This window comes from Macroventuria anomochaeta, assembly GCF_010093625.1.
Source record: "Macroventuria anomochaeta strain CBS 525.71 unplaced genomic scaffold BU25scaffold_5, whole genome shotgun sequence".
In the NCBI taxonomy this organism is placed as follows: domain Eukaryota; kingdom Fungi; phylum Ascomycota; class Dothideomycetes; order Pleosporales; family Didymellaceae; genus Macroventuria; species Macroventuria anomochaeta.
The window spans coordinates 332,899-356,007 of NW_022985366.1; the positions used below are offsets into that span (position 1 = coordinate 332,899).

At 53.1% G+C, this 23,109-nt stretch overlaps 10 protein-coding genes and 1 non-coding gene across 11 annotated transcripts; 5 read left to right on the forward strand and 6 right to left on the reverse strand.

The window, feature by feature from the left end:
- Nucleotides 1-490: 490 nt before the first annotated feature.
- Nucleotides 491-1,816, forward strand: BU25DRAFT_333271 (acid protease; the record flags this gene model as incomplete). The annotated part of the gene is made up of 2 exons (XM_033702477.1): nucleotides 491-870; nucleotides 919-1,816. 2 exons carry the CDS (start codon nucleotides 491-493, stop codon nucleotides 1,814-1,816), a joined length of 1,278 nt encoding a protein of 425 aa, XP_033565242.1.
- Nucleotides 1,817-2,945: 1,129 nt separating this feature from the next.
- On the reverse strand, nucleotides 2,946-6,090 carry BU25DRAFT_301776 (uncharacterized protein; the record flags this gene model as incomplete). The annotated part of the gene is made up of 2 exons (XM_033702000.1): nucleotides 2,946-4,420; nucleotides 4,509-6,090. Coding segments are annotated over 2 exons (3,057 nt in total), but the record flags the coding sequence as incomplete, so codon positions are not given.
- A 609-nt stretch (nucleotides 6,091-6,699) lies between these two features.
- Nucleotides 6,700-9,786, forward strand: BU25DRAFT_481521 (uncharacterized protein; the record flags this gene model as incomplete). The annotated part of the gene is made up of 3 exons (XM_033711091.1): nucleotides 6,700-7,374; nucleotides 7,507-9,429; nucleotides 9,496-9,786. The coding sequence occupies 3 exons, from the start codon at nucleotides 6,700-6,702 to the stop codon at nucleotides 9,784-9,786; spliced, it is 2,889 nt and encodes a 962-aa protein (XP_033565244.1).
- Nucleotides 9,787-11,288: 1,502 nt separating this feature from the next.
- On the forward strand, nucleotides 11,289-13,828 carry BU25DRAFT_223709 (uncharacterized protein). Its single transcript, XM_033701344.1, has 5 exons — nucleotides 11,289-11,360; nucleotides 11,416-11,439; nucleotides 11,502-11,617; nucleotides 11,791-12,535; nucleotides 12,594-13,828. The coding sequence occupies exons 1-5, from the start codon at nucleotides 11,313-11,315 to the stop codon at nucleotides 13,791-13,793; spliced, it is 2,133 nt and encodes a 710-aa protein (XP_033565245.1). The 5' UTR covers nucleotides 11,289-11,312; the 3' UTR covers nucleotides 13,794-13,828.
- BU25DRAFT_407622 (uncharacterized protein) lies at nucleotides 13,693-14,612 on the reverse strand. Its single transcript, XM_033705588.1, has one exon. The coding sequence runs from the start codon at nucleotides 14,539-14,541 to the stop codon at nucleotides 13,864-13,866; it is 678 nt and encodes a 225-aa protein (XP_033565246.1). The 5' UTR covers nucleotides 14,542-14,612; the 3' UTR covers nucleotides 13,693-13,863.
- A 198-nt stretch (nucleotides 14,613-14,810) lies between these two features.
- Nucleotides 14,811-14,899, reverse strand: BU25DRAFT_t34. The gene has a single exon. It is a non-coding gene; the product is annotated as a tRNA-Ile (tRNA).
- Nucleotides 14,900-15,025: 126 nt separating this feature from the next.
- On the reverse strand, nucleotides 15,026-16,098 carry BU25DRAFT_428808 (L-asparaginase; the record flags this gene model as incomplete). The annotated part of the gene is made up of 2 exons (XM_033708521.1): nucleotides 15,026-15,094; nucleotides 15,133-16,098. The coding sequence occupies 2 exons, from the start codon at nucleotides 16,096-16,098 to the stop codon at nucleotides 15,026-15,028; spliced, it is 1,035 nt and encodes a 344-aa protein (XP_033565247.1).
- A 1,168-nt stretch (nucleotides 16,099-17,266) lies between these two features.
- BU25DRAFT_407624 (Oxysterol-binding protein) lies at nucleotides 17,267-18,979 on the forward strand. Its single transcript, XM_033705589.1, has one exon. The coding sequence runs from the start codon at nucleotides 17,363-17,365 to the stop codon at nucleotides 18,836-18,838; it is 1,476 nt and encodes a 491-aa protein (XP_033565248.1). The 5' UTR covers nucleotides 17,267-17,362; the 3' UTR covers nucleotides 18,839-18,979.
- On the reverse strand, nucleotides 18,980-20,339 carry BU25DRAFT_360897 (uncharacterized protein; the record flags this gene model as incomplete). Its single annotated transcript, XM_033703681.1, has 3 exons — nucleotides 18,980-19,985; nucleotides 20,036-20,140; nucleotides 20,193-20,339. 3 exons carry the CDS (start codon nucleotides 20,337-20,339, stop codon nucleotides 19,059-19,061), a joined length of 1,179 nt encoding a protein of 392 aa, XP_033565249.1. The 3' UTR covers nucleotides 18,980-19,058.
- A 539-nt stretch (nucleotides 20,340-20,878) lies between these two features.
- On the forward strand, nucleotides 20,879-21,357 carry BU25DRAFT_481528 (uncharacterized protein; the record flags this gene model as incomplete). The annotated part of the gene is made up of 1 exon (XM_033711092.1): nucleotides 20,879-21,357. A coding segment is annotated over one exon (327 nt), but the record flags the coding sequence as incomplete, so codon positions are not given.
- Nucleotides 21,358-21,971: 614 nt separating this feature from the next.
- BU25DRAFT_481532 (uncharacterized protein) lies at nucleotides 21,972-22,995 on the reverse strand. Its single transcript, XM_033711093.1, has 2 exons — nucleotides 22,728-22,995; nucleotides 21,972-22,672 (listed from the first exon to the last, which is right to left on the reverse strand). Exons 1-2 carry the CDS (start codon nucleotides 22,968-22,970, stop codon nucleotides 22,208-22,210), a joined length of 708 nt encoding a protein of 235 aa, XP_033565251.1. The 5' UTR covers nucleotides 22,971-22,995; the 3' UTR covers nucleotides 21,972-22,207.
- Nucleotides 22,996-23,109: the final 114 nt, after the last annotated feature.

The window sequence follows — 23,109 nt, forward strand, 5'->3', positions numbered from 1 at the left end:
GCTCCTACCCAATGATGCTTCACTTTTTGAGCCTCTTTAGTCTGCAAGTGGCAAAAGGCTAGCTCCGTTCGGTCGGCTTCCAGACTGTGTGCCTGCGTCCTGACAGCAACTAGGCCTGATGCCCACATGGATCATCACGCATGTGGTACACGCAGCATCTGATCTGCTGCGGCAGGAATTTCAGTCATGTCTTGGGGTAAGGCTTAGCGCTGTCAACCAAATCTTGACCTCTGTGAGTTTCATCGGATTCTCAGGTTTCCATTGCAACTGTCCTTACTTGTTTCGACGACATTCTTTAAAAGAACCCTCATTACCGGCTGCTTGAGCGCTGTGTGGACTTCCCATCATCAGGCCGAGCCTTTGATCTATCTTTCGAGCGAGTTGTGGTGCTTTCGATTCTTTCCTTCGGTTTATTCAACAGACCATTTCACTTCTTTTCAGACGACAGGTTTAATCGTCGCCGCTGCCGGTCAGCATTCATACAATCAACATGCCTTCATCACGCCTCTTCTTCGTTTTCGCTCTTTTGGCAGCCCTTGCGCTCGCCGCACCATCACAAGTTCGGAGACGAGGTCTCGCAAAACGCTCTTTCAAGGTCCCCCGCCAGTTGAACAAGGCCCACCCCACTGGACCCAATGGCGCTGCTGCTATGAGGAAGGTGTTTAGGAAGTACAACTTCGTGGTTAAGGAGGACTTTGGAGGATACAGCAGGGCAGCGGCAGGCATGAACGCGACTACCACAGCTGCTGGTGGTAACAAGACCGGAACCGTCGCCGCCAACCCCGAGCAGAACGCTGCTCTCTTCCTTTCGCCAGTCGATGTTGGCGGTCAGATGCTGAACTTGGACTTCGACTCTGGCTCTTCCGATCTGTAAGTAGTTATGTCGGTCATCTTGACTCGGTCACTAACTTTGCTTAGGTGGATGTTCAGCACTGACCTTGACGCCGCTTCCATCGGCCAGCACGCTGCCTTCGATGCCTCCAAGTCGACTACCTTCAAGAAGACCGAGGGTGCACAGTGGAAGATCAGTTACGGTGACGGTTCTGGTGCTGCTGGAACTGTCGGCACGGACACTGTCACTATCGGAGGCGTCAAGGTTGAGGGCCAGACCGTTGAGTTGGCCAACCAGGTTTCGCAGTCTTTCGTTCAGGACACCAACACCGATGGTCTTGTCGGTCTTGCTTTCTCCAACCTCAACACTGTCAACGACGGCACCAAGAAGACCCCCCAGAAGACCTTCTTCGACAACGTCATGAACGATCTCGACATGCCCGTCTTCACGGCCGACCTTGACCCCGATGGCACAGGTGTCTACGAGTTCGGCAAGATCGATGCCACCAAGTTCGAGGGCGAGATGGCCTGGATCCCCGTCAAGGCTGAGACCGGTTTCTGGCAGTTCCCCTCTACCAAGTTCGCCGTCGGTGACCAGCTCTTCGAGAACCCCCAGGGCTCTGACGCCATTGCCGACACCGGTACATCTCTCCTCCTCGTCGACCAGCAGGTTGCCGACGCCTACTACTCCAAGGTCCAGGGCGCTCAGCTCAACGCTCAGGTCGGCGGTTACATCTACCCCTGCGCCGCTACCCTCCCCGACATGTCTGTCGCTATCGGCGACACCTACATGGCCAAGATCCCTGGTAACCAGATCACCTTCGCCACAGTCGACAAGGCCAACACTACCTGCTTCGGCGGTGTTCAGGGTAACCAGGGTGCTGGTCTTCAGATCTACGGTGATACCATGTTCAAGGCTCAGCTCGTTGCCTTCAACGGTGGCAACCAGTCGCTCGGCTTCGGCCAGAAGCCTGCTGTACAGTAAACGCAGATACCCACTCGTTCTCTCATTCGCTTGAGCGCTTGTTGATTGATAAAACATGGACGTATACTGGTCTGTACATAATGATAGTTTTCTTGTGTTGGCAATCATGGGTTGGGATATGGGAATGCATAACGGCTTGCATTCATCACAAAATCACAGCATATACAGCACGAACAGATAGCGAATAGATCGACTATCACCAGAAACTTCTTCTCAGTATTCGTGTGCACATTCCATCTCCGCAAGCATGGTTGCTTCCGGAGGTCATCATGCAGGTCGTCTCACTGTCCGTCCGAGACACGCCTTGAAACGCCTTGGCGGTCTTCTCGGCACCCAGGGAGGGACGTCAAGTCCGTGACGAGAAATGCGAGGGGGTACTTCGACCTCACACAGTTCAAGCGCTGTGCAGCCGTCAGCATCTGCTGCAATGATGTACTACCGAACACGCTAACATCTTCAGATCTGAAAATCACCATTTTATCAACGCCTTCCGCGCCTGGTCTCAATAGAGGCTCCATCCGTCGCAAAACTGACCTTCCGCAACATCAGACTACTGACAAGCTCGCTCGGTCATCGAAACACACGCAAGTGCCCTACCTTATACCAGCAGTCTTGCTGTAGTCCTCGCAAGTCAACAGCAGCGCTATGTTGGATGCTATGTGAAGATTCATGCAAGGTTGCCACCCGAGCGACTACTAATCCGAGCTAGCAAAGCACGACTCAAGTTCAAGCTGCCTCTGAAGCAGAGCTGGCGACAGCTAGATCATGTCTCACAGACAGAGCGCCATCTAGCTGGCGGCAGATCGCGCGTACCAAGTACATAGACGTCTGAGAGGCTTGTTCTGTCTGTCGCTACCTCTGGCCTCCAGCATCTAGGTGTAAAGAAGCTGCACCTGGCCGAGCTTGGAGCACGTGCGAGTTCCGCAGCCAGCCTGCTTCATGTCCGCTCTCAGCTCAGCTTCCTCAGTACCCTATGCCACCTTGAAGTTGGTTTAGGCTGTGAGTGACCGGGGCCCATAACACCCTGGCTATGCACTTGCTCCTGCACTACTGTCTCGCATGGAATGTTACCATCCTCCTCTCTCCTTTCCAGAGCGACGAGTTTGCCCCGCAATGGCTGACACTTGGGATGATCTTCCCCAAACACCTTCTCGTAGCCCCAGAGCGCTTTCGAGTACCACGCTCTGGCCATGTCCACACGGCCTAAGATGTCAGATAGCGAACCAAGGGACCACATTGTGCTGAGAGCTGGCACATAGGTAGAGATGCTTTCAAGTCCGATTGCCTTCTCGTATCCGTGCAGCGCCTGCGTGAACATCTCCTCTGCCTTGTCGAGCTTTCCCTGGTACCTGTAGAGGGTGCCCAAGTTGCCGACTGTTCTGAGCGTCGACGTATGATCTTTCCCTAACGCCTTCGTGTAGCCTTCCAGCGCCTGCGTGAACATCTCCTCTGCCTTGTCGAGCTTTCCCTGGTCCCTGTAGAGGGTGCCCAGGTTGCCAACTATGCTGAGTGTCGACGTGTGATCTTCCCCTAGCGCCTTCGTGTAGCCTTCCAGCGCCTGCGTGTACATCTTCTCTGCCTTATCGAGCTTTCCCTGGTCCCTGTAGAGGGTGCCCAAGTTGCCGACTATGCTGAGTGTCGACGTGTGATCCTCCCCTAGCGCCTTCGCATAGCCTCTCAGCGCTTGCGTGTACATCTTCTCTGCCTTGTCGAGCTTTCCCTGGGTGTTGTAGAGGTTGCCCAAGTTGTTGACTATGCTGAGCGTCGACGTGTGATCTTCCCCTAGCGCCTTCGTTTGCCCTCGCAGCGCCTGCGTGAACATCCCCTCTGCCTTGTCGGGCTTTCCCTGGTCCTGGTAGAGGATGCCCAAGTTGTTGACTGCCCACAGCTGTGTCTCATCCTCCTCCTCCTCCTCCTCCCACGCATCAGCTCCCTGCTCTGCCCCCTGATCGACCACAGCCCCTCCTATGTGCTTCCCGCACCGCTCTGCATGCTGAAGAAGTCGCGCTTGCGTCTCCCAGTAGTTCTTCTCGTCACTCTTTGGCACCGCTAGCCCAACAAGCACAACTGCCAGCCGCGACAGCGCGGTCTGTTGCCTGCTGTCTTGCATGTGCAGCGCCCACTGGTGCACCACCGGGTGCGTCGAGTAGCCTGTCTGGTCCCCCACCTCCTCCACCAGAGAGTAGCTCCGGAGCGTCCTGACAGCCTCAATGAACTTCACTTCGCTGCGCGCCGTCTCTCCAAACCATGCCGCTGTTTGCTCTGCAGCGACAGCCGACTTCCGCGATGCAGCTGTTAGCAGTCCATGCCACAGGCTCTTGTTGTCCAGATGCGCCCACAGAAGCAGCAGGTTCGAGGCAGCCACGTTCCTTGCCCTGACAGCCGTGTACGATATCGTCCAGGTCGTCGCCACGCTGCCGTTCGCGTAGCTCCGCAGCGGTATGTGCCTGCCGTCGTGCGGCTCCATCAACTGCCGCCACTGCTTCTTGTACAGCCGAGTGTAGATGCTGAAGCTCGTACCTGTCTCGCTCATGTACGCAGCAGCCTGTGCCAGGGCCAGCGGCAGCCCATCGAGCAGCCTTAGCAGCTCGTCGCCCTCCTGATCTGTGATGGGGTTAGCATCGCTGTATCGCCTGCTGCTGCTGCTGCTGCTGCTGCTGCTGCTGCTGCTGCTACAGTCCAAGATGCTCACCCACGCCTCTCCCGTACCACGTCTTGAAGATGGCCTGCGCCTGCTCCTTGTCCACTTTCCTCACTTCCCACCGCTCTCCAAGCTGGCCCAGATGCCAAAGACGTGTCGTGATCAGCACCGATCCATGGTCAGCCTCCGGCAGGTACTCCTCTACGTTGTACGCCTCCGCGTCTTCTTCGCGCCGTTGATTGTCTCGGTCGACGTTGTCGACTACCAGCAGCCAGTCACTGTTGTCCGCTATGCTCAGCCAGCCTAGCACGTCCCTCACTACTGCGTCGACGTCGCTGCCGCCCTGGCTTGCGGCATACAGCCTGCTGGCCTCGGGAATCTGGCCTGCTGGTATGCGGCTCGCAAATGCCGCAAAGCTCTGCTTGAGGCTGCTCTCACTGCTCCCGTCTAGCCACAGCACTGACGAGAAGCTGTTTTGGCGTCGCCGGGCAAAGTTGACTGCAAGCTGTGTCTTCCCCACGCCGCCCAGTCCGTAGACTGCTAGCAACTGCCGTTCTTTCACGTTCTCTTGCGGCAGAAGCGCTTGCTCTAGCGCTTGCGTGTCTCTTGGCCGCTCTGCAAACTTCCCTACAGGCACACCCTTGAGGCTGAAAGGGACGCGGTACTTGCAAGCTTCTCCTACTGCTGCGACCTTTACCACCTCTACTGAGGGGATGAGCGATAAGATTGCTTTTGCACACGCTGCTGCCGTCGCTGCCGCATACGGCTGCCACGCCTTGTTCTTGTGCGAGTCGGCATAGTCGCAGATTCCTCGCACCACCAGGCACGGGAAGTCGTTCATCAGGCCCGCCGCTTCCATCTCAAAGCACAGTACCCCACCCAGCTCTTCGCTCAGCCGGTCCCGAGTTGGCCCATCCTTGATTACCTGGTTGCCAGACGCTATTGTGCCGTAGTGGATGGCCACTTCCTCGTCAGCTCTTCGCGCCGTCCGATGTACTACACTGTCCTTGTTGCACCGCTCGCACGTCGCTCCATCACTGTGATGGTATGTCGCCTCGAACAGAATATCAGGCCCAGCTTTCTTGCGGCTGAAGTACGGGCGTTGGTCAAAGGCCGACAAATGCGTTGCAAGAGAACCTCTGTCCTGCCTGTCCTGGTAGCGGTACGCCCTCAGCTGAGTGACGGCGTGGAGCAGCGCCTTGGGCGGCGCGTTCAGCGATCCAGTCCGCGTCATTCGTCCGCCTGATCCTGTCTTGCCAAAGTCATACTGCACCACTCCACCGTGCTGTCGGACCGGCTGGCTGACCACGACGTCTCCCAGTCGCACGTCTGCCTCCGCGCTCGGGGCTCCGCCGCCGATGCCCACCATCAGTCCGAAGCGGATCGATGTGAAGTTGGACATGGCTTGCCCGGCGCTGAACGCAGCAGCGCCGATGCCCATCTGGCCAGCCGGCAGGCATGCCAGGACGACGTTGTGGCTACCTATGCGGCCCAGCGTGTACTGGGTCGAGCTGACGTCGTCGTGAGGCAGATATTCCTCGTCGAGCATCACCTGCGCCGCCGCCAGCTCGACGGGCAGCGCACATATCCATCCCACTGTGTACGCTGCAGCATCGAGCCGGCGCCGATCCATGGGTAGCGCGTCAGCGCGCGGGCGATGGGCGCGCTAGATGGACAGACGTGCGCGCTTGGGCTGGAGCGGATCGAGACAGCTTTCGTCGCGCTAAAGGCATGGAGGCATGGACTCAGGAGATCGCTGTTTTGTTTCAGGTATGAGATGCGTATGCACCAGCCATAACACTAGCCACAGCTACCAACAGAACAAAATTAGTACAGCAGCACAACCAACTTGAGGTGCACATAAAGTTTGAGTGGTGTGAAGTCAAAGTACCCCTCGTGTTTCTCGGCAGGGCGGTGTTCTCGGCTCACAGGTGGGGACGTTAAGACTTGTCTGAGGTATAAGCCTTGTCAACCTGACGGAACGCAATCAAGCAGATTCCATGTGATGATCAGAACACCAATGTTCTTTTCGAGATTGTGAAACGTCGCAGGATTGAGCCTTTGAGCGGATAAGTATATGCACGTGATGACGCGCGCTAGCGCGGCGAGGAAGGTGCGACTTTCGTGTCGACCTCACCATCGTTCTGCAGCCGATGTGCGACCAGACCATCACAACGCTTCACTCATCATTTTTCCTCACACATCTATAATATGAAGAACTGAGATCAATGCTTGTAGCGCGATGGAGCTAGACCTCCCATTCTCTGACCCAGAACCCGTTATCGAGGAAGAAGAGCCTAGCGTCCTCGAGTACGCGCGAGAGCAAGGCATCTGCATTGACTACACGACAGAGCTGCCGCGACTCGTCGACATCTGTCTCTCGCTCAAAGATGCAATTGATCAGGATCTTCGGGATCCTTTTGGTGATGACCTCACTAACGCAGTCACCGCTGCTCACGAGCTAACAAAGCAAAAACTCGCAGTCACCAAGGATGTCGCATTACTCTTGAAGTCAGTCTTGGGATTGCGAGAACCTCCAACTGGCGATCCGCTTGCGACAGATGGGCAGCAACGTGTTCGCGATATGAAGCATGAACTTCCGGTCTTGCAGACGGATGCTGAGCTTGATATGTTAAACTTTGGGACGAGAGTCGAGCCTGACCTCAGAGACCTGAGAACGCGACTACCGTCTGAAGACCTGGATGAAGAGAACGATGAAGGGTTCGGGTGGCCTGCAAAGTACTTTGCGTATCCGGCGCAATGCGATGCGAAAATCAAAAGCGAGAAGCTTGCGGTAACGAGGGATGTTCTGACATTTCTGCAAAGCGCGGTGTGGGACGACTTCACGCCCGAAGATGATGAAAAGGTCATGAGAGAAGAACTGGAGACCAGAAGGGTAGGTGCATTCCAATTGAGTGTCGAATATGAGTGCTAACAGGCTCAGAAAATGGTACCTCGACATCTGACACCACCGTTGCTACTGCTGTCACCACCAATGACGCCTTACATTCCCTCATCACCGGCGAATCGTCTACCACTTGTCCCTGAGAGCAGCGACTCGGTCGTGGCCGAAGCCAAAGCCCTAGAACAACAGACAATGGCCAGAGACTCCCTCATACGACACCACTCTGGCAGTAGTGACTCGATGTTACTCGACATAGCGGACCTCGACGCACTTTTCGATACTGAAGAGGCTATCGGCCCTCACTTCTCAGACCGCATCCCGACAATCTTAAAGCGAAGGGCAGACGATCTCAAAGTGGAAGGACCGTTGACGCCACCGATCTTATCAGATTCACCTATGAAGAAACTGAAGTCGGTCTCGTTCTCAAATATGATACAGGTTGGCGACATTTTGGAGCCATGGACTGGTGACCATCGCCCTGGAACATCTGACTCCCAGAATACCATAGACGAACTGTTCAAGGAGATCGAGCCAATTGCCAACGAAGCACGAAGGAAGATCGAGAACGAGAAGCTGACCGGAGCCGACACGATTTCTCGAGTAGAAGTACCTGCTCTCGATTTCACGGTCCCAGTGGCGCCTTGGAACGAGTTCAGTCAGCGAAAGCACGGCAAGCATCGCTCAGGAGCAGCAGAGCTAGATGCACAGATGCGGTTTCTGCAGCGCGTAATGCGCGACGTTCTTAAATCAGCAACTGCATGGCGTGGCGTCTCCGATCTCGACTTGAGCTGGGGGTGGTTCGCGTCGCCAATTTCCTCGATCAAGCTGAATGAGAAGCTACACGGCGAAACAGAATTCAACAAGATTCAGGCCGAGCTTAACACGGGTAGCATTGCGGCTAGCGCAAACGAGGTGTGGAAGAGGGATGGCTTCCGCATCCTCGATGAGGATGAAGACGATGAAGGAGAGGAGATCGAACCGGCTGAGTTTGAAGAACGTAATGATACGGAGGCTCTGGTTCGCAAACGAAAGCTAGAGTTGGAAGAACAGGAAGAGCTCATGGAGGCGCAGCGCAAACGCAAGGAGATCGCAGCAGCACAGTTGAGATCTCACATCCGCTTACAGCCACAGCGAGAAGCAGGTGGATGTCACCGCTGGCAAAACGGACTAGATGCCTCTCACGACCCTTGCAAGGCCCACCAAACCTTGGCCAACTTACGGTTGCAGCAGTCGCAATCGCCCGTATCTCAACATAAGCCTATTGGAGAGCAGAAAGAGGCACCTGTCGAGCTGATATTTGGCGGATTTTCGGCATCTACAGCGCTGCACAAGTTCATGGAGACACAAGGCAAAGCAATCAAGTCTGCAAAGCCCACCACACAGACGAACGTCTCTTCCGCACCTCCTCTTCACAGCTTGCAGGTCCGTGAAAACGAGCCATCTGCCGAGTCGAGGCTATTCATCGCCCAAGCACCAGGACATACCCCAAACCTACAAGGCAAGAGTGCAGGACATCCATCACGCTTCTTAGCAGATCCGCCACCTCCCGTCGACCTCCCACCCAGCTCCTTCATTGTCTCATCAACCCTCCTCCAACGACGCTCACTCATAAAACAAATCGAACATCTCCACCAGGAAGTTGAGCTCATATACCGCGACCACACCCTCCCGCACTCCGTCTCCACTGAAGCAGACATAGTCCTCTCCCCCTCAACTGGCATGATCCTTACCACCCTGCAACAAATCAAACAAGCGCCTCTTCCTGGGCAGGTGGCCCGCTCACCAGTCAAAGAGCGCATGGCGATGCTGCAAGAGCGCTATGAGAGACTCGTGGTTCTTGTCAGTGAGGGCTTGAGAGAGGAGAACGGGTGCAGTAGGCCCGAGGACGTGAGGGATCAGGAGACATTGAAGGGTCTTGAGGTCTTCGCAGCACAGCTCGAGGGCGACGTGGTTGTCGAGTATATCCGAGGAGGCGAGCAGAAGCTTGCGAGGGCTGTGGTGGAGAGTATGGGGATATATGGGCTGCCGCATGGTGGGAAAGATATGGGTGATGCGAGGTTGTTTGCGGTGGAAACTACTGCAAGGCTTCCTCAACTCCTCGCACGCTGAGAAACGTTGCTGACAGAGTAGTAGTGGGAGGTTTTCCTCCGCCGCGCAGGTATCAACCCCTTTGCCGCACAGGTAATCCTTGCCTCCCTCAAGGTTCCTACGATAATTGCCTTACCTCCCGTCTTGAGTTCGCCGACTTCGTACGTACCACAGAGGGCTGTGGAGGCCGCTGGGTTGTCTTTGTTCTTGTTGATGGAGCGAGAAGACAGGGCTAAGCACTTCCAGGCCATCATGGGAGGAAGGCGAATACTAGACAGAGTAAGTGGGTTGTTGGATCAGCGATGGCTTAGCGCCGCGCATGGATTCAGGATGTAGGAGGATGTAGTCGCGATGTCGAGAACACATAGCTGAGACTCGAATAATAACATATAACCCCTGTCTAGCGCACCAAGCGATGTGTATGTTTCTTAGACAAAGATCTTATCGAGCTAGGTATCAACCTTCTTCCCCTCCTCCAGCATCGTCATGGATACCACAGACCTGTCAAACCTAAGAACTGTTTGCATTCACTCCTGGAGATTCACCTTGTCCTGTACAAATCCTGCGTAGTGTGCAGAATAGGTCCGGTGTTTAGGCTGATGATACATGCTTCTCATTGGCTGCGTATCCCAGACATGGACACGAGCAATACAAACTCGGTCATCGACCGTTTAATGCGGGGAACCTGGGGAAAGTGCCAGTTGATTATGCTTGGTCTGTATAGTTCGGAAGCGTTCACCGCCATCTGTATCATCATCCATTCAGCGAGTATGCGGTTGCTTTTAGCCCTTGCGGCAGCGATAGGTGTCGCGCCGTTGGTGGCTATGCTAGCGACCTTCACTGAGCTTAGGAAGGCCCCCAGTCTCCCGAGTAGTTTTACATGGAGTTTGAGTGGTGCTCTTGTTGGGGCCTAAGAATGACGGTCGAAACATCGCCGGTATCAAGGATCCATCGATTGTCTACTATATCATGTCTTTGTCAGTACAGCGCAAGCCTCGGGCTACAACCTCATATATTTCTACTTCACCGACTTCTCGAAAGCCAATGCCTCAACGTTCTACTCCCTGGACCAGTCAGCCATAGGCACCGGCTACCATGCCGCACCCTGGAGTCTTCTAATTCGCGCCTCAGAAGCTCTGGTACCTGATCTTCCAGAATGGCAACGCGGCTCATTCGACGAATAAGGACATCAGCAATACTGTTGGCTGAACAGCACAAAAGAACTTCTACTCTGACACATCGCAAATCATCACTGGCAATACTGATAACGGGTACTGAGTAGATATGTGGGTAATCTATTAGCAACCATCTTAGGGTGTTTTCCTATATCCGTTTAGTAGCGAAAGTCTATATTTGTGTTGATGACTATCGATTGGAGCTCGCGGTGTCGGACGCAATCGCGTATTGAGTGATGATCGGGCAGATGCTATCAAGAGTGCGATGAGTATCAGTCAGACCGAGACGATCGTGTGAAGGCACGTTGTTTGGACTGACAGAGCATTGGCGGTAGTGCACAGTAGGAAAGCGCAAGCGCTAACGCACAGACATCATTGCACCTCCTTCTTTCCACAACTCAAGCCCATCTGAGACCCAATGCAGCAACTCTGACACTACAACCTCGGGCACTCCGTTCTAGTATCGCTGTGCCTCAACACTGGAGCACTTTACGTACGTAATTGTGGCTTACAACTCTTGAAAGAGTTCTTCTGCCCTTTCGGAGTCCGCGGACGGGTCGGAAGGTTTCGACCAATCACAGCAGTCCTATGATCAGCCCTACCGCTGCCCGCGCGACAACTTAAGCATTCAATTACCCTCTCCAACTCTCCACATTCCTGTGGCGTACGACAAGCAAGATCCTTAGCATGGAAGGTGCCACAGCTTCCAGCGATAGCCAAGCAGGCTTACGTGCTGTATGTGTGGCTTGTGAAAGTCTTGGTATCAAATCGAATGCTGACTTTGGCCTAGTGTGACCAATGCCGGACTCGTAAGGTACGAACAATCGGTAGAGCATCCGGTAAATATGCTACGAGGCTAACCCCTATACGTGACAGATCCGTTGTGACAAAGGCAGGCCCTGTGCGAGCTGTCGTGCTTCCGATCTGATCTGCCAGGCATCTGGCAACAGGCCTAAGGAGCAACGGCAACGAGTACTCATCTCCAGCAAATAGTGAGTGATCCCTCTTCCGGTCGATGTTCATCCGCTTTTACGCCTGTTCAACAAACCACTTTTTATGCACATGAACTAGTCGTTATGCACAAATGCGCAGTCCTAACATGGGTCAACTCCCATCACTGAACCCCAGTCCTGTCAGAAGCAATCATCTGATCTCATGTTCTTAGTGAGTCGAAGATCGATGCAATTGGAGACCGGCTTGCTGGTATTGAAAGAGCCTTGCGAGACATGAAGATGGCTTCGCCACAGTTGGCTACACCACCCAGTCACGTACAGCCGTCACCGTCTCCATTAATAGGGAACTCAGTCAGCGCCACACCTGTCGCTACGCCGGCATCCAACATCCAACATTTCGAAGGTGATACGTCTCTTAGCGCCTATACCACCTCCACCAACGATCAATTGCAACGGGCACTTCGCAACACTCAGTTATTGCAACAGGACCCAGACCTTGCCGCTGCTTTGAAATCCCTCAGTCAGATAGTATCGACCCAGAATGTGTACCCTGGTGAGCATGAGGTATCTAGCACCGAGAGAGCCGTTAAGAACAACCGAAGGTACGGCGTTCCTCCAGCAGAGGTGGTCTCCGGGGTGCTTCGAGAGTGCGAAGACATCTACGATACGGTCATCGGACTGTTCTATCCCGTCAGACCGTACAAAGAGGTTGTGGCTCTTTGTAAAGAGCTATACTTCAATATTGATGACATTCCAGTGGCAAGCCTGATAGTAGCATTCGGTAGTCTCTACTTCATCTTCAGATGCTACCAGTTCGGATTTGCGAAAGACGATCCACGTATAGAAGAGTTCCACGGATATACCGATATGTTTGTGCGAAATATGATGGATTTGATCGGTCTGCTTCCGATACTCATGGCACCTACGGTTGACAACTTTGAAGCCCTATTACTTGGTGTAAGTACAGAGATCGCGTGATCATCTACACCTAAGCAAGGTGCTAACTTCAAATCAGGCTTACTATGCTGTCGAAGCCTCTAAACCTTCGCTGTGCTCCGCACTCATATCGAAAGCAAGCCACCTCTGCCTCACCCTAGGCTATCATCGTGCAGACTCCATGGTCAAAGACTCACCCGAGACGCGCGGACGAAAGATCAATCTTTTCTGGTTTCTGTACAGCATGGACAAAGGCCTTTGTCTTCGCCTTGGTCGCGCATCGTGTATACAAGACTACGATATTGCTGTTCCTATGCCTATTCTGGGAACCGAAGAGAGCTTTTCTGCTGGCAACGGTCTGGTCCGATTCTGGTGCAAGCTTGCAGGGATACAAGGGCGTATCTACGAGGATCTTTACAGTCCTCGCGCATTGAAACAGCCCAAAGCATCCAGAGCAGCTAAGGCTGATTTGCTCGTCACCGACATCAGACAAATGTGGACCGAACACAACCACATTGGATATATACCCGGCACACCCGAAGAGACGCACGAAGTGTTCATGCTAGGAGATAAAGTCACAATGTCTACGACACTTACACTAGTACTCCGGGCCGTGCCATCAACAGACGGTCAGCCATTGTCGTGCAGCCAAGATTGTATCGCTGCAGCTCGACAAGCATTACAACTTCACCAGACCTGTACCGCCAAGTTCGCAGACATGTCCGATAGACACGTGTTCGCAGAGTATCTGCATTGGACTTTGCTGCATACACCTTTCACTCCGTTCCTGGTCATCTTTTGTCATATCATCGAGACACAGTCCACGAGCGATCTGGCGATGCTTGGCGACTTTCTGCAAACCCTGCAGCCTGCTCGTGGCACATCGAGTGCCATCGAGAAGATGTTCCTTGTGTGTGATGTCTTTCATCGCGTCGCTAAGCTCTTCATTGGAGCTGCCGCGAGAGACCCCACTTTCTCCAACCCTACGACGTCCGACCAGCCAACACAAACACAGTTGAGGAAGGAGCTCGACCCATTCATGACCAGGATCGGTATCAACAACACGTACGATGCCGGATTCAATGGCACTGAGTTCGATTCTTACACAGCTTCTACTCAGCCGAACGCAACGTACGACATGAACACCTTTGCTCCAAGCGGGAATATGGGCGAGTGGTTCTCAGAAGATCAACTGATCACAACGTTACTAGGCAACGACTTCAACTTTATGGATCCAAACGCAGCGCCTATGATGAACAATGGCGGGCAATTCATGTGAAGCTTACACGACCGAGTCGCTGTTACTGGCTCGTGGTAATCTTCATACAATGACTCCGCTCAACAGTTCCTCAAAACATCTTGTTCACACCACTCCACTCTGGCTCCACAAGATGCGCCTTGTACATCACTCCAGGCCACGATGCCATCGGCGCCTTTTCTGGACGTCTCTTAGCTTGCTCTACCACTACATCGCCAAGGACTTTCTCGATCTCGGCTCTTGCCAGCTCTTTCTCCAATTGCTCTCTCAACGGTACCAATACATCCCAGGCGGAGCTCTTGAGACCGAAGTCTGTAATCACAGCAACCCTGACCAGTTTCGATAACTCCCCGATTCTCTCCGCAATTTGGGGCGAGGTGTGGCACGCAATCGCGGTCCAGACATCGTGCTTGTCCATTTCGCTGATGTCGAAGCGGCTCAGATGCTTCACCGCCGCATCGCCTCCCTCTACCTCAAAACGTTGAGATCCATCATACTCGTCTGTTGTTCCAATGTCGTGGAAAAGACATGCAGTGAACAGGAGGTCGTGCTTCGTGAGGTTTGTCGCATAGATAGATCCAGAGTGTTCAGCAAGTGCTTTAGCGTACAGGTACACTCGCATACTATGGCTGAGTATTGATGGGGCTAATATACTTGAGGCATGGTCGAACGCGGCTTGGGAGACTGGACTTTGCGGGACGTTTTCGTTGTAGACTCGGCTCGAGGGCGCTGGTCCGCTTGTCGATGTAAGCTGAGATGGCGGGCACATGATGGGCTTATAAGAAATCAATCGTTCCAAGTAGTTTCAATGAGCAATTGCAGTAAGATGGCCAACAGATATGGAGTATTGCTGATGCAAGTCATGATCAAGGAATGATTGTTCGCTGTTTTATGACATCCTCCGCGCCTTATCGCTCAATCGGGCCAGACAAGGGCAAACTTCGGCAACTCTCTTTCCCTGCAACCTCCACATCCAAACTTCACGACGGCGCAAAAAAATTGCTGCGTGTTCACAAGTCCGCAATGGTAGTAAAAAGATGGTCACTACGAGGGTCGAACTCGCGACCTTGGCGTATCAAGGATGAAAGCTATTAGCACCACGCTCTAACCAACTGAGCTAAGCGACCTGTTTTATCATGTGATTGATGGAAGCACTAACTGTACAATATTTATATACTCAATTATCGTTTTGATTCATTGCTTTTTACCCTCACGGCATGGGCAGACTCTTGGCAAAAGCCCCCGCAATCTCCTCATTGCTCCATCCCACCGTGATCCCTAACTGCAACAAGATCCTTGCCTTTTGCGGGTTGTAGAAGCCACTCGAGATAATAAAGTCGCCGGAGCTGCTCGGTGGTACCATGCCATCTGTGCTCCTGTGCGAAGCAACAATCGGGATGCTGGTTGCGTTGTAAAGTTCCTCGGCCGCAAAGTTGGCCTTGCTTGACATACCACCCGCACCTACACCCGCGTAGACAATGCCCTCGGCACCAGCGGCGACGGATGCGTTGAAGAGCGCGGGATCCATGTCCTGGTGCGCGTACAGGATGTCGACTTGAGCGAGGTCGGTGACGTTGGATACGTCGAAGACGACGCGGCCCACTGGCTCGGAGGGCGCAAAGAAGAAGTACGGAACCTGGTTGACGAAGGTGCCAAGCTGGCCGGATTCAGTGCTGAAGAAAGTGTCGAGGCTATTGGCGTTGTTCTTCGTGGTGTAGAAGGCTGAGCCGATCCGGTCGTTGAGTACGATCATGGTGCCGCGGTCACGGCCAGCGGGTGAGCCGGCTAAGACGACGGCTTGGTACAAGTTGAGGGGTCCATCGGCGGACAGGGCAGTTGCTGGCCGCATGGCACCGACGCATACAACGGGCTTGGCCGAGTTGACGGTTGATTCGAGAAAGAAAGCCGTCTCTTCAAGTGTGTCTGTGCCGTGGGTGATCACAACACCGGAGATCTCGGGCTTTGCCAACTCTTCATTAATCATGTGTGCCAACTTCAGGCTGATGGTCTCATTGATGCTGCCAGATCCGACATTGGAGGTTTGGTAGCCGGCGATGTTGGAGATGTTAAGAAGCTCAGGGACCGCGTCGACTAATTGCTGGACACCGAGGCCGACTGAGTAGCCAGTAGTCTGAGTATTGCTAGAGCCTTGTGAGGCTATAGTGCCTCCTGTTGCGAAGATTGTGATATTTGGTAGTGATACATTGACAGGTGTCTGGATGTCCTGACGAACAAACAGCTTGTGCAGCCCCGACTTGGTCAGGTCGATGGGTGAGGCCAGGGCCAGGGAGGCGAAGAGTGGGAGAAGCTGTGTGAAGCTCTTCATCTTGATAGCTTGAGGAGTGAAGCCAGAGTGGTCTACAACTGATATCGTCGTAATATACAGCTCTTTATAGTTCCCAATACACGGCTCTTCTTACTCAGCCAGCTTGCCTGCCTTGCCCATTACCAAGGCCCTTATCTTGCACCATCGTGAACGGTCAGCAAGGTACCGTCAGCTTCCTGCTGTCACCACTGCCAAGTGAGTCCGTTGACACGCGAGATTCAGGTACTCAAGAGACGTTTATGTAAAGCCGCCGGGGAAACGTCGAGGCTGTACACCGTTATCTGATATCAGTGGAGAAGATAACCCACTTTGCAAGGGCGCTAGAACGTGAAGAGAAAGAGTGCCAAGTATAACCTAACCATTTCATGGGGGAACCCATGTCCCGGGGCCTTTGATGTGTAGATAGCGGTCAACTTTGCGGAGAAGTATGGTGGTCGTCGGAAAGTTCATGTCGGTCAGGTTGTGAGTGCAAATCCTTGGGTCCGATATGAGCCGAAAGGGTGGCTCTTCGTTGCGCCGAGAAGAGACGGAGATAGCTTGGCTGCATCTTCACGACTGCTTGTTAGCAACGTGGGATGCGACTGCTAAGCTTTCCTAATATGGTAGGCTACACACTTTGCGTCCGATGATGTACCTCTCGGGGTCCTTCGGGGAGCTGAAGATCCTGGGACCTACATATTGTCCGTTGAATCTGCCCTGTCTCTGATTTTCTACGAAAGCCTACAATACTCCTGTGTTAGCACCAGACTTGGAGCCGCTGACCGCTGACCCTTCCAGAACAACGCAGATCCAATTGATCGATTCGTATGAGCAAGTCCGCTGGTCAACAGTTTCACGAGCTTCACGTCGATAGGCCGAGTGGAATGGCTTGGGACGCGTGTATTTGGATGTGAATGAGCATTGAGGGGAGGCGGGGTTGTCGTCCCCTTTCAGTCAGAATGTCGTTTCTCACAATGGACCCTCGCCAAATAACAAACATTGCGCGCATCAAGTTCGAGCGTGTATCGAGTTCGATGAGTTGGATCGTGGTCGCCTGGTCAATTTGGTGGAAGACTGGCTTCGTAGCGCAACGAAGGCGTGCAGCAACTTGCAACGTCGGCGTCGACCGGCCGAACGACGTCATCGACCAACCAAATAGAGGGCTATCTGCGACAACACCTATACATTAGTGACGATGTAGCCAACATTGCCCTTGCTTCAGGGTCCAAAGCGTGAGAAACCAAAAACAAGAATCTTTCGATACTCAAACTGCCAGGGATCCATCATGGGAGACACCTCAATCGCTGCGAACAGGTCCGCCCTGAAGGACTTCCTCGCGTCGATCGCAACAATATCTGGAGACCTTTCGAACATCACGGCCCCTCCCTTCCTCTTGGCTGAGAACTCCACTGTCGAGATTCCGCAATACTGGTGTGATCATGCACATCTGTTCGTTCGACAAGCCTGGGGAGAGACCGAGGAGCAAAGAGCATTGAACGTGCTAGAGTCATTCATGGGTGCTCTTCGTAACCAACAATATGCTGGAAGGGACGAGGGTGAAGGAGTGAAGAAGCCATTGAACGCGTTCTTGGGCGAGCTGTTCCTAGGCAAGTGGGAAGATGAAGAGCTTGGAGAAACGAAACTTGTATCTGAACAGGTCAGCCACCACCCGCCCATTACGGCTTGCTACATCTGGAACGATAAGCACGGCGTCCGTGCGGAGGGCTTCACAGAGCAAGAGATCACTTTTTCTGGAAGCGTTAGCATAAAGCAGAAAGGCTACGCTATCTTACATATCGACGAGTATGACGAGGACTACCTAATGCCAGTCCCAAATGTCAAAGTCAAGGGAATATTGGGTGGCAGGCCGTATCCGGAACTCCAGGGCAGCTATTCGCTTATCTCGTCTACTGGGTATGTGTCGGAGATCAAGTTTGAAGGCAAGTCCTTCTTCGGCGGTGGTCAAAAGAATGGATTTGAGGCGAAGATGTTTCACGTCAGCCGTCCAGATGAGATCCTGTACGAGGCCAAAGGAACGTGGAATGGTGAATCTACATTTGAAGACGCGCGAACAGGGAAGGCGGTTCAGAAACTCGACTTCGCGACGCTCAAGTCATTACCATTGCAGATTGAGGACACAGCAGAGCAAGACCCATGGGAATCGCGAAGGGCGTGGGGCGACGTCATCGCAGCGCTCAAGCGAGGTGATATGAAGGCAGCTGCAGATGCGAAGTCAATAGTCGAACAGGGTCAGCGGCAGATGAGGAAAGACGAGATTGCCAATGGGACGAGTTGGAAGAACCGCTTCTTCAAATCCGTCGGACGTGATGAAGTTTTCGACACATTGTCAAAGCACGATACTAGCTCCTTCACCGTCGATCGCAAAGGTGGTATCTGGAAAGTAGACAAGGAAGCGATCCATACCGCACAAAAGCCTTATCATGGAGACCTGCTGCCGACGAACGAGCGAACGGGAGCGTCCGGAGGTCAACGAGACGCTGCTAGTGGAGGTCAAACACGGTCGCAAAGTGAGGCCACAGCGGCAGTTCCCACAAACGGTGTGTCTCAACAACAAAAATTTCAAGCATCTGGGGAAGAAGCGCCGACCCAGCACTCTATTGATCCTCTGGCGCAAGCAGATCTACCTGTGCGGCCAAGGACCGAACTACCGGACACAAGAGTCACCGAAACTCCAAAAGGCCCGACTGACGCCCAGGTCGAGGAGTTCCTCCGGAACAAGTACAGCGCAAGCCCACGATGAGCTCGAACTCTATTTCGACGTCTAGACCGTGCACTGAAAGATGTGAAGCGAAGGTTGTTCATGAGGTTGAATTAGTGATTGATTAATTATATGCCTAATGTACGCCTTTTCCAGATCCGGGTATCGTCGCAATGAAAGACTGTTCCAACGCTGTTTGGCGTACTGTGTCTCAGTGTACTGTGTTCTCATCTCTTTCGATGGTCCTTATGATTTCTGGTGATCAGAAAGATCGCCTTTCTGACTCCTGGACCACGTCCTTTTGCATCGTGATATGCCCTGACGGTACAGCGGGCACGGCATGCTCCTCGTCGAAGCTCTTACCGCCGGCTGACACTGTCCACGTACTGAAACCCTTCTCGCTTTTCTCGACTTGACTGTCGTCAACAAGGTCGTCCCTCAGGCGTATGGGCTGCAGGTTTCCCATACCGTAGTTTTCCTCCTTATCCCTCACTGTGCCCTTCTCGGTCCGCATCAAGATGCCAAAGTTGAACAAACTCTTCCTTTTCGACTCTTTGGCTGTGGATCGTCCACCGTACCATTGTGGTGTGTTCTTGCCACTCTCGCCCTGACCTGTTGTGTTGATGCCGAGGTGTGCCGCAATCTTTCGGTATAGTGGGCGGAGTGTTGCGAGACTACCGGCGGTGATCGCGAGACCTTGTTCGACGTCACTCCAGATAGCGATATCGAGGGTGGCCCATAGGAAGTCGGGGTTCTTGAAATCCATAACGTATGCCATGCGACACAGGACTGCAACACTTGCTACGCAAGCCATTCCCAGAATGGGAATCAGCAGGACCCTTGTCTTGACAGACATGTTCAGGTTCCATACAAGGAAGATGGGTAGGAGAGCGAATGTGAAGTCGCAAATAACGGAAACGGCGCTATAAAGAAATGTGAGGGCGATGATTACGTCGGCATCGACGCACCATCCCGTTTGTGACTTCTTGTCCCAGAAGTAGGAGAGCGGCGCGCACTGGAGGAGAGTGACGAAAAAGAAGACCAGTCCGGTCAAAACGGTGAGGCCCATGACGATATAGATGATCCATCGGTGGATAGGTTTGATCGTAACGCGTAGCAAGAACAGTCCGATAGAGGTTTTGACCGCGATCATGGCCCAGCAATAGGCAATGTAGCAATACCACCAGTACTTCGCTCAAGTCAGACACAGCCGCAAATTTAGTATACCAGCGTACTTACTCGCATAGCCTTCAAGACCCCTTCATCGCTCAGGTCTTTCATATGCCGACCAGTGCCATAGTGGATGCCACCGATTGCACAAGTTGCGAACATTATATGAAAGAGCTGTCCAAGTCAGTCTCCGACTCGTTCTTGGTAATGATTCGAACCAGCTTACAAGAGCCCACACCATAAAGAAGTCATCCCACCCAAAAGCCTTCACGATACGAGTTCGAACGTAGACTCGAAGCACCACTGAAATGAACGACAGCGACACCATCGTCGAACATACCGCCTGTAGCTCTGGCCCTCGGTTCTCAACCATGTTGGACAGTACGAAATGAATAGCACCGACGTGCGAACCTCAGTTCACCCCAGATTCTCAAGAAAATCAGGCGCAGTCCCGGAAGGAATACCAAAACGTTGAGTGTGAGAAACGTTCATGATCGATACGCGAGTCTCGACTCTGGATATACACGAGCAGGAACAGGGGCAAGGCGGCACAAGAGCCCTGTATACGCCAATGCCCAATGCTAAAAACGAAGCACGCCCGAGCGTGGGCACAGAGCTTTTGCTGCAACCTCGAAGGTGATGTACCGAGGAACACGAGTCGTTAGGAAGAAAGGGACCGGGTCTAACGTCCCTGCCGCTGGTGATCTTTACCGAGAAGTCGTTGACGTCTTGACAAATGAAAGCTGATCCCAAGACTTCAGCACTTGCCAGGGCTTGGAGAAGCCCCCGCGGATTCTGGATACCCGTGGAGCGAGTCGTCCCGCACGTCGATGATGGGGAAGACGCGTTGAGTTCGACCATCACGGGCGCTCGCGCGCGGAGGCGGCCGTGCCTGACGAGTTTTCGGTCCCAGAGAAAGTCCACACTTCATGCCCGTTGCCACGTCTTGATTGGACGCCGTCACGCAATTCACAGGCGAGTTTAAGATGGCGTAAACCGGCAGTTGAAAGGCTCAGTCGCATAGCGACAGGGACGGGAAGGACCCGCAAGCCATTCAGGAACCGTCGCGGAAGATCTTTAGACATGTTGGACTTCTGCCGCCTTGCGTGTTTTGACTGTTACGTACGAATGACTGGGTCCCTGGTCTGTTGCCTTGTGTTGATTGCACGCAAAAAGCGAGCCTGTTCAAGCACGGTATATGATCAACAGGCACTTCTAGTTGATGCGACTGAGGGTTGAAAAGTGACAAAAACATACAACAGCGGGTATTCGCTAGTGGTCACCCACCTAACTACTAATCCGCCGGTACGTTGCTTAAATAGGGCTGAGCGAACGGGAAGCCTTGTTTTCAACGTCCTATGGTCGTATGTGGAAAAAGTGCTTCTTTTCATAACATAGATTTGAGCAAATTGACAAGATGGCGCAAAAGTATTAACGGAAGCAAAAAGACAAAAACATACAACAGCGGGTATTTGCTAGTGGTCACCCACCTAACTACTAATCCGCCGGTACGTTGCTTAAATAGGGCTGAGCGAACGGGAAGCCTTGCTTTCAACGTCCTATGGTCGTATGTAGTAATTTTGCTTGGCATTATTGTAAATATCTCCAATAAATATTTGCACAGATTAGATCAGCATTCGCATGATCAATCACAATCTAGTCAGCACAATCTGGAACCCACTTGTTACACCCCTGCTCTTCAAGCACTTACTCTCTATCTGGTACGGTGCTGTTGCCCTATCCATCCTCAACGTCGCCTGCATTCTCATCATCTCCCTCTGGAGGTATGCACAGCAACTCTACCTGGAAATAATCCGCTTCTTCCTCACTTCTCTTCACCTCTTACGACACCTTCCTCATCGACCTCCCAATCATCGGCCACGACCATTGGGCCCCAGTTTGACAATACCGCCTCCAATGACGTCCCATGAGCAGGCAGGGATGACCCGTAGCAGCCGTATTCATAGAGCACGGACATGGCCGCTGCGTCCAATGGGGAAAGGTAGCAGCATGGTTACGGTATTGGTCATAACGTCAGGGGAGATGTACAGACCTGCACGGTCGTCCAGTAGTCTTCGATTGCGCACCCATCGATCTTCGTCGTCTCGAGAAACGAAAGGGACACCGTGTGTTTTCCAAGGGAAGAGCAGGAAATTTGCTGTGAGATGTCGCAATTGCAATGGATCCGTTGCTGCTGGGTAGTGCTGACCAAGCTGGAAGCCCACACGGTGGATGAACTCTTCATCTGGAACCTGAAGCTCTGGGGCAATCATGTTTCCTTGCTCGAGATAAGAACTCCCTTGCGAATAATGGGATCGGTTGGTAGCGATCGAGGACGAACAGAGGAATCAAGACTTCGTCCGTTTCTGTTGTCGGTGAGCCAGGCATCCTAGAAGCGATGCTGTCGACGACTTGGTTCCAGAGATCCAACGTGTTTTCCATTTCGAATGGAATATAGCCTTGGTACCGCCAACCTTGAATAGACATTGTATCTCCCCAACTTCCGAGCTGAGGAGAGGTGTCGACGAAGAATTTCCCAGCATCAATGTAACTGAGATGGCGCCTCAACGTGCCTTCAAAGGGGCCATAGCCAACTCCTCCCGGCTCATCCTCACTTGTCTCAAGAAAGGACACAGTGTGCTCATCGAGATACATAACAAGACCACCTGGATCTTCTCCATTGTTTCTGTATAATCGAACCATATCCTGGGAACATTTCCCAGATATAAGGCACCATCTCAGAGGGGCTAGAAACACCGACCAGAAACGGCGTGAAGGCTACGCGACGGCCATGACTGCGGGGCTTGACAATGTCGATACCGGACAAGAACTCTTTGAGGGGCACCGTCAGCTGAACAGGAAGGCCAGGATTCGATGCCTTGACGTTGTACGCAGTGAACCAGTTCCTGATAATGGTGAGTTGCAAATCCTCGGAAAGCTGAGCGATGGCACGTGAAACAACAGTGTTGTGCAGTGAAATACACCGCGCAACGTCGAAAGACATGACGAGTAACGAGGTGAGAGACGCACGACTCTTCAGAGGTTGAGGTGGGGTTCCAGTACTTTTGTACACACTCACTTTCCGGATACAGCGTCCGTGCACGCGATCACCACCATTTAAGGCAGGAATGAGGTTATTGAGC